General features: G+C 37.6%; 1 protein-coding gene across 1 annotated transcript; it reads right to left on the bottom strand.

The window, feature by feature from the left end:
- Window positions 1-362: 362 nt before the first annotated feature.
- LOC104437962 (auxin-responsive protein SAUR76) lies at window positions 363-993 on the bottom strand. Its single transcript, XM_039310069.1, has one exon. It carries the CDS (start codon window positions 927-929, stop codon window positions 513-515), a length of 417 nt encoding a protein of 138 aa, XP_039166003.1. The 5' UTR covers window positions 930-993; the 3' UTR covers window positions 363-512.
- Window positions 994-9,981: the final 8,988 nt, after the last annotated feature.

The raw sequence follows: 9,981 nt of genomic DNA, 5'->3' as shown, positions 1-9,981 counted from the left end.
CTTACGGAGGAAGTCCCCCTTAAGTACGTAAATCTTCGGTTAATGAAATATCCTTATAATGTCGTGGACTAGATAAGAAATAGCATTAGTGGAATTTCGGTCAAGCTCAAACTTAAGTATCATGTCAATTTCTGGAGACCTTGTTTTGGTCTATGATCACACAATCTCACATGCCGAAAAGAGTGTTAAATTAAACACTAGAGTACTTTCAACAATCGTCCGTTACACATTCACTCCATCAAATAATCACTTGATTTCTTTGAAAATCGAATCTTCTCTTCATATGTAACTCATCCGTAATCACGTATATACGTAACGTATGTCTCGACACTAGTGTTTATATAAATTATAATAAAAGGACAGCATTGAAGCACATTTTCTATTAACAAAAGATAGAGATAGAAAGAAGGGGAAAACACATAAATGGGAGGCGTTTATCATCGTAATGAACATTAGAAAAGAGAACATAATTACAATATGATCCTTTTCATCACCGTGCATCTTCATCTCCCTCAGTAAGCATAGAACTCGACCAACTCATCCAGAGGCTCCGGCCGCGACTCCGCGTTCTCAAGCATCCACAGCAAGTGCTCGAACAAGACCACCTCGCACGCAATGCTGAGGGACGAGGAGTCGTCGGCGTCGGACAAGGGCGCACTGTTACCAGAACGTGCGGCAAGCTCACGGAACAGAGGATGGCGGACGACGGCAGAGTTCACGAGGTACCGCCGTCGGGACTGGCCGACGTAGACGGGGCGGAGGTCGGCGGAGGAGGAGGAGGAAGAGTCGTCGGTGTCAGAATTGTTTGAAGTGGACGAGGCGAACGAGGGAGTTGAGTTGATGGCCTGGTGCTTGTTATGGTGGCCAAAGGAGTTGAGCTTCTTGAGGACAGACTTGAGTTTGGTAAGCTTGTTGCCACCTCTTCCCATGGCTGTTTTAGAGAGAGAAAGAGAGAGAGAGAGAGAGAGAGAGAGATCGGGGGCTGAGAAAGTGGAGAGAAGGTTCCTCTTTTATAGGAGGGAGCTGAGAATGATGTTGAAGACGATGATTGCTGGAGGTGATACAATTTAGTGGGAGAGGCAGTGGGGCCACAGAACATGAATGATGCATACATTAGAATTATATACAAAAGAGAATATAATCCATGAAATTGTTTGAACTTGACCATACATATATGCATCCTTGGACTTATCTGACTTATCATTCAATTTTGGAAAAAATGACGTAAATGATTTATGAACTTTAACACAATACGCAATGCAATGCTTGAACTTTTACTTTATTCAATTTGGTCATTTAATTTTAGCTCAATGTGTAATATAATTTATGAATTTTTTAATATATTTAGTGTGAATCCTGAACTTTTAGTACATATTCAATTTAATCCCCCAACTTTATGTAAATTTTCAATATTGTCGTTGATTTTTAATTAATAGAATGTTAACATTAAATATTTTCATATAGTTCAAGGACAACCTTCAACATATATCAAAAGTCCAAAAACAACATTAAACAAATTACAAATGTAGGAATAACATTGCACATTTGGTCAAAATTTAAATACATTTATGTCATTATCCCTTCAATTTTTCTTTTGTTCATGTTGCACGGTAAAATTTGAGGATTTCGATCTTTAAGTATTTTCAAGAAAAGATGAGTTCGATAGTCATAACAAAAATAAGCGTAATCATCGCCAGCATGTGCATAATGCACGCACGTATTCCAATTATTCATTGCGTAAAAAACGGTGCTTTGAAACACTTATTTCTTGTAAAACCGTCCAAACAAAATTAATAGGTTCAACCGTGCTTTTGTGGGCTCAAAACAGTCGATACATCGCTCAAATTAATAAGCGTGAATCATGTGGACCAAGCCAATCTCAAAAGATAACAATAAGCAGCGGCTCAATAAAGACACAAAAGCTTTGCTCAAAAAAATAAAATAAAATAAAATAAAGACACAAAAGCGATGCACACATGTGCGAGACCACAGCATCCCATGTTGCGCTACCTACATCCCCCTTTTTAATGCAGAGCGTTGACTCTATCTACTTAACAAATTCATTTAAAGAAAAGAAATCAAGAAAGGAGTACGATGTTTACTGTTCCCAAAACGTCATAGGTTTTGTCTAGACATCATATGGCTAGTGCCCAATATATGTCAGAGCAAAATTTATTTTAATATATGATATTAATTAATTAATTGATTAATTGATGTTTTGTCTGTCAGCGAAATTACGCCGATTCGAGGGAACAAACCCATGTGATTAAGGGACATACATTAACTTTGTTTTTGAGCCCTGCCGACTCATTAGGTACTGACAAGTGTCGCGCCGCGGCTTAGTATTCAGTAGATCGACTTTATATTTTAATATTCATCAAATTAATTTGTGGCTACAAATGCATGTACACTGTCCATAAGTCAGGGCACCCACGTAAATTATACTTATCCAAGATTGATGGGACGGACTTATGTGATTGAGTAGATGAACCTCGGGATTGGCCTACCAATCATACTATTTTTGTAGACTTCTCCCTTCGTTTTGTGAAAAATCAATAATTTTAAAAATTATGAATGCTAATCGTTTATCTAAATCCTAATACACCCAATGCTAGATAGCTACTAAGAAGCACAAGCCAAAAGACATAATATGTGCATTGGCCACACCTTCGTAACTCCAAATACCTGGATTCATTATAGACCTTTTTGTAATACTCTAGTCGTCCCATGAATTAGCTATTCCTAAACAAGTTATGAAGGATGTAATAAAATTACCTTGTCTCTTGGATCAAGAACGGGATAAGAGGGATAAAAAATTGGTAATTCACATAAAGCCATTGAATCAGCCCAACCAACAGTCAAAGTTATCTGCATATCTATATCCAATAAGTACCAATATGGCAACGGGGGTTGATCCCATTTTCAATGAACGAATGCATACATATATTATAATCAATCAAAGGACCTATTCGTAAGAATTTTTTTCCCAATATATAGATAAAATATGATAAACTACTATTATTAAGAAAATAAATGCATTTTTACGTTTCCACGTCAATATATAATACTTAATTTTTTATTCTTTCATTTTATGCCTATTGGTATTCCGAAACGTACTCTTCAAGCGGAATACTTAACGCTTTAGCTACAGCACTACACGAATCATTACACATAGTGCTAGTATCCATCGTTTACAGTTAGGACTAATAGGGTATCAAATCCCATTTACTCCCCAAGTCAATTGATATGAATATGATCAAGTTGCTTTTTATATATAAAATGAGATAACACACAAATCCATTTTGTTGATATTGAATATTAAGTAAGATTTTCATGAAAATGCAGAAAAAAATTCAATTATTATTATGAATTACAATATTCATATCTATAGGGCAAATAATTTCAAGTGTGATTTTGTTGGAGAAATCTTTCCAGAATATTTTGAAGCTGACAAAACATTTCTATCAGTCTAAGTCTGGATATCGATAGTTAAAGTCTCAAGACTTTATAGTCTCAAGACTTTGAAATCTCAAGACTCAAGACTCAAGACTCAAAATTATTCTCACTGACAGTCTTTCTAATCCAGTGTTGAAGGATATCCAAAGCCGAGGTTTATGGTTGAGGATTCGATCCTATCCTCTGGAATAGATTCTTTGGTTGGATAATCATTTCGGATTCTTTAATTCTTATCTAAGATCGATTGAAGATCCGATGGTCGACGAAATAATCTTGGATTATTCTATTCTTGGAAACCGAGATCCCGATTGTATGGGCGAACAGATTGATGGGCTATCATCGATTCCTTAAATAGCTCGGATGATCTTCTTGATTGATTCCGTCCAACGGGTAGATTGGAGGAATTCCTTTGGTAAGTGCCAACGGCTATGATGGCATGAAGGAGTATAAAAGGAAGACGTTCTAGTTGTTTTAAGTGTGTGATCGATAGAAAAATTCCGAGTCCGAAGATCTTTGATTGTTAGTTGAGACTCGAGCGAAATTGTATACGAGAGTGTTTATACTTGATGACGCCTTGAGTGAGTGTGGTAGATCATCTACACCTAGAAATCAAGGAAGATCAACACCGTAACAACTCTTTGATCATAGTGGAATCCAGCCAATCGGCGTCGGTGCGAAGAGTGGACGTAGGCTTGAATCAAGCCGAACCACTATAAACCGAGTGTTCAATTCTCTCTTTCCCTTACTCGCTTGCGATTGAATTTTTAACTGTTGCAAATTCTCTAATTATTTAAATATCGTGCAAGCTTCAAGAAATTTTTTTTGTATACCTATTCACCCCCCTCTAGGTACTCGTACTAGCTATTTCAATTGGTATCAGAGCCCGTGTTCTTACTTTGTTTGAAGTGTTTTACTTGAGTAAAAGATCCATGGCTAGTATGCTAGCACCGGGGCTGATGGAGGGGCAAAGCAATACCAGACCTCCCTACTTCGATGGAAAGGATTACAACATCCGAAGAACAAGATGAAAGCTTTCCTACGATCAAAGGATCCTCTGGAATGGGACGTTGTGGAAAAAGGAATCACTCCCGCTGCTGCATCAATCTCTGAAAGAGGGAAAGAAACTGTTGAAACCAGCGGAATGTCTCGAGAAGAAATAAACAAGAGACAAGCACTCGATGCTAAAGCAATTTATTCTTTATATTGTGCTTTGTCACCAACCGAATATAACAGAATATCTTCTTGTGTTACAGCAAAAGAAGTCTGGGACAGGTTACATATCACTTATGAAGGGACGATCGAGTGAAGGAGACCAGAATTAACATTCTTCTTGGTCAATATGAATCCTTCAAAATGAAACCAGAGAATCTATAACCGACATGTTTAGTCGTTTTACGATATTGTCAATGGTCTTGAGAACCAAGGACAAAAATTTCTGATCCCATGAAGGTGAACAAGCTTTTACGTGGACTCTCCAAGGATTGGAATCATATAAAGACTTCAATAAGAGAGACGCAAAGAATCATGCCATTATCTCGTAGACGAACCGATTGGAACTCTTCGGTCTTACGAAGTGGAACGAATTAATGAAGACGAAGATCCAAGAGGTAAGAAATCTATTGCACTAAAATCAAATGATGATTCGATGATGCAGATTCTCAAGATGATATGGATGATGAGGAGCTCGCCCTCATGATAAGAAGATTCAGAAAACTGAATAGAAAAGGCAGAAGGTTCATCCCAAAGAAACAAAGTTTTCAGAGACAGCGGACCAAGTCTCAAGTGATGATGAGGAACCAAACAAAGATGTAGTTTGCTTCGAATGTAAAAAGAAGGGACACATCGGACCCAACCGTCCTCTTCGAAAAGAAAAGAGGAAAAGCTGAGAAATCTCGAAAAGCTCTTAAAGCCGAAACCTGGAGCGATACAGTGTGAAGAGAGTGATGAGGAATATGCCAACTCCGTGTCTAATGGCGCAATCGACTCGGACTGGATCGGACTCGACAGTGAATTTGAGGTAAGTGATTATAAAATCCCCGTCAAAGTCTCTAAATATATTGATGAGTTATGTTTTAGTCTTAAGACTTCTCTTAAAAAGATTTCCGAACTCAAAAGGAAAACTCAATTTTAAAACAAAAGGAAAACATTTTAGAAGAAAAGGTAAAAAATTTAGACTTGAATGTTTCTACTCTTAAAGAGAGTGAAGACAATCTTTCAAAAGAAAATGCTTTCTTAAAAACTGATTTATCAAATATTTCAAAGAAATTTTCAATAGGGTCTGAAAAACTTGAAAAAGTTCTTTTCAATCCAAAGACCTTACTTCAATAAGTCGGGTCTAGGTATGACAGCTGAAACAATCCCTTTGATTGATTTTCCGAAAGTAAAAGAAAGAATTAAGAAAAGACCATCGAGAGAGGCTTATAAAAATCATTTCAAAAGAGTTTTTGTAAAGCCCGAGGTCGAAATGCTTTAAGGTGTTCTAAGTGTAACAGTCAGGATCATTTTGAAAAAGAGTGTCCTATGGTTTGGAAGCCTGTTAAGAGAGTATGGCCTAATAATGCTCATCCTACTAACACCAAAGGACCCAAGAAAATTTGGGTACCAAAGAAAGCTTGAGACTCTCTTTTGAATACAGTCTCTCGTCAAAAAGAAGGTAAAGTGGTATCTTGACAGCGGATGCTCAAGACACATGACAGAGACTCAAAATGTTTCATAAAGTTTATTAAAGTAAATGGTGGAAAAGTTTCATTCGGAGGAAATAGCAAAGGAAGTATTGTGGGATTCGAACTCGTGAAAATTGGAAATCTCACAATAAGCAATGTTTCTCTAGTGGAAGGACTCAACTACAATCTACTCAGCATTAGCCAATTGTGTGATACTGGTTACAAGATCTTCTTTCAAGAAGGCATATGTTCTGGAATTAGCAAAGATTCGACTCATCTTTCATGGGTCGAAGGCATGGAAACATCTACCTCCTTGATGTAAAGCCAAATGAAGAACAATGCTTAATCTCAATTCAAGATGAAGCAATTCTATGGCACAGAAAACTTGGCCATATCAACAAGAAGCAATTAGCCAAAATCTCTTCAAAGCAGCTTGTTCGAGGTCTACCTAAACTGCCATACCAAAAGTCTGACTTATGCACTCCATGCATTCTGGGAAAGCAGGTAAGAAATTCATTTAAGCAAATAAATCATGTATCTACTAATCATGTAATGCAGTTGCTTCATATGGATCTCTTCGGACCAACAAGAACCCAGAGCATTGGAGGTAAGAAATATTGTCTAGTGATTATAGATGATTACTCTCGTTTTACTCCGGTATATTTTCTTGCAAATAAATCAAACCTTTTCGTACTTTGAAAAGTTTGCTAAAAAGGTTCAAAATGAAAAAGGATGTGCTATTTCTAGTATAAGAACAGATCATGGAAGTGAATTTGAAAATCAAGATTTTACGAGATTCTCGTGATAGATCCGTGTTAATCACATGTTTTCCTCTCCGTATACTCAGAGCAAAATGGAGTTGTGGAAAGAAAGAATAGATCTCTTCAAGAAATGGCTAGAACACTTTTAATTGAAAGTAAAATTTCTTCACGATTTTGGGCTGAAGTCGTTTCAACCGCTTGCTATATTATAAATAGAGTCTTTCTAAGACCTATTCTTGATAAAACCCCTATGAATTGTTCAAAGGTAAGAAGCCTATTGTTTCATACTTTCATGTGTTCGGTTGCAAATGCTTTATTTTGAAAAATGCAAATGATCGAGTTGGTAAGTTTGAAGAAAGATCGATGAAGGCATCTTCCTTGGATATTCTATATCAAGCAAAGCTTACGAGTCTACAACAAAAAAAGCCACCAGGGAAGAATCAATGAATGTCAAATTCCAAGACTCGGTGCAAGATGAATCCGGCCAGGACTCGCACGAAGAGACCGAATCCGCTCTAGATCTTCAAATGTCTACATCTCAAGAAGCATCTCGGATTCTGGAAGTCCATCATCAAGACGCTCATGGAGAATCAAATAAAGAAAGAGATCATCAACCCGGTAACTGGAAGCACAAATCCAGTCATCCCAAAGATCTTATTATTGGCGAACTTAATGAAGGAATCCGCACTGCATCAAAAAGGCATGAAGAATCTAGTGCTGTGGCTCTCATCTCTGAAATTGAACCAAAAAGCATAGAAGAAGCTTTATCTGATGAAAGCTGGATCGAAGCTATGCAAGAAGAGCTCGCATAGTTCAACATCAATGATGTCTGGGAATTGACATCTAAACCAAAAGGTAAAACCGTTATTGGAACTAAATGGGTATTCAGAACAAAATGAACGAAAAATGAAAAGTCGTACGAAACAAAGCAAGACTCGTGGCCAAAGGATATACGCAAGAAGAAGGAATAGACTATGACGAGACTTACGCACCCGTTGCAAGGTTAGAAGCTATTCGTCTATTACTTGCGTTTACTTTTGTTACAAAAATTTCAGGTTATTCCAAATGGACGTCAAAAGTGCTTTCCTAAATGGATTTATCCATGAGGAAGTTTATGTGGAACAACCGCCTGGATTTGAAGACCCAAAGAAGCCACTCGGTCTTGGTGAAAAAAGGCTCGTATGGTCTAAAGCAAGCACCTCGAGCTTGGCACGACGTACTAAGTAAGTTTTTATTACAAAATGGTTTTGTCAAAGGTAAAGTAGATACTACTCTGTTTATCAAAAAGGAAAACAAAACTTTTTACTTGTTCAAATATACGTTGATGACATTATATTTGGATCCTCTAATGAAAGTCTTTGCAAGAAATTTTCTAAGTCTATGTGGATGAATTTGAAATGAGTATGATGGGAGAGTTAACATTCTTTCTTGGACTCCAAGTGAAACAAATGAAGGAAGGAACTTTCATCCATCAAGAAAAATATGCGAATGATCTTGTCAAAAGGTTTGGATTAGAAAAGTGCAAAAAGATCGACATACCAATGTCATGTTCTCGAAGATAGACAAGGATGAAGAAGGAAGAAAGTAGATCAAAAGCTGTATGACAGAGCATGATCGGTTCACTTCTTTATCTTACCGCTTTCTAGACCTCGATATTTTGTTTAGTGTTTGTATCTCGTGCTAGGTTTCAATCGATCCTAGAGAATCACATCTCATTGCCGTGAAACGAATTATCAAATACGTTGCTTCATCTTCAAGCATCGGTCTTTGGTATCCAAAGAGGGAGACTTTAATCTTCTAGGATACTCGATGCGATCTGGCCGGTTGCGTAGTCGATAGAAAGAGCACTTCTGGAATTTGTCAACTACTTGGAAACAGAACGGTGTCTTGGTTTTCGAGGAAGCAAAGCACTGTAGCTCTTTCAACGACAGAAGTAGAGTATGTAGCTCTTGGAAGCTGCTGTTCGCAAATTCTATGGATAAAACAACAGTTACAAGACTTTGGCATTGAAGACTCATGCACAGAAATCAGATGTGACAACACCAGCGCTATCAATCTCACCAAAAATCCAATCCTTCATTCAAGAGCAAAGCATATTGAGATTCGACATCACTTTATTAGAGATCATATTCAAAATGGAGAAATCTCGATTCAATTTGTTGATTCAAAAAGTCAACTAGCGGACATATTCACAAAACCTTTGGAGAAGAATCGGTTCGACTTTATCCGCTCGAGACTCAACATTTTGAAGCTTGAAGAAGTTAAAGTCTAGAGACTCACCAACTCTAAGACTCGATCTTCGACTCTAAATCCCGAGACTCAATCATTCGTGGCTATAGACTCGTAAGTTGTATTTCATCTAAAAGGTACTAATTGTCATTTAGTTATATTAACTCGAAAAGGTACGATCTTTTGTTTAATAATTTTGGCGTTATTGATTTTGAAAAGAAGTGATCGTTCACTTTCCTTGCACCGATTGAACTTCCTTTTCAAAACTGAGTTATATATATACGCTTTTTCTTTTTCCCAATCTTCAAAACCCTAAAAGGCACTCTCCTCTCGAATCTTGTTTCTACTCTTTGTTCATCGTCGAGAAAGTGGTCATTTTTCTTGGGAAAGCAAGTGAAGGAATCCTCCAATAGACAAAGAAAGATGTCGTCTTCGAGGAAATCATCAAGAATCGCAAACAGGGGACCACAAAGAATGAAGAAGGGACCGACTCATTTCGATCTCACTGAGGAAGAAGACTTACCAAGTCGGCGACAGTCCGATTCGCTCTCCTCCACGTCATTCAGCATCTCCCGCCCCACAAAGTGCAAGTCATAACTGAAGAAGAGATAATCGAGGATGCCACCAGTAGAGTTCAAAAGCCCTCCTTTTTGTATAAACTTTATCGTGCATTGAAAAGCACAGTACTCCATTGAACTATATAGATGACTTCCTTAAGGACAAAAATTATGGGAATGAGTATCTTTTCTGAAGAAAATGGAGGAATGGGGAATTGCCCCCCGAAAGGAAAAGCAGAGGAAGCACTTGCGAACATTCCAAGAGATCCTCGTATGCCAGACAAAATCTGATTGACGGAACGATGATGACAAAAT

The sequence above is a fragment of the Eucalyptus grandis genome, chromosome 3 (genome assembly GCF_016545825.1).
Source record: "Eucalyptus grandis isolate ANBG69807.140 chromosome 3, ASM1654582v1, whole genome shotgun sequence".
Classification (NCBI taxonomy): domain Eukaryota; kingdom Viridiplantae; phylum Streptophyta; class Magnoliopsida; order Myrtales; family Myrtaceae; genus Eucalyptus; species Eucalyptus grandis.
Note: the sequence above shows the minus strand (reverse complement) of the source record. Positions and strands in the feature narration are given on the sequence as shown.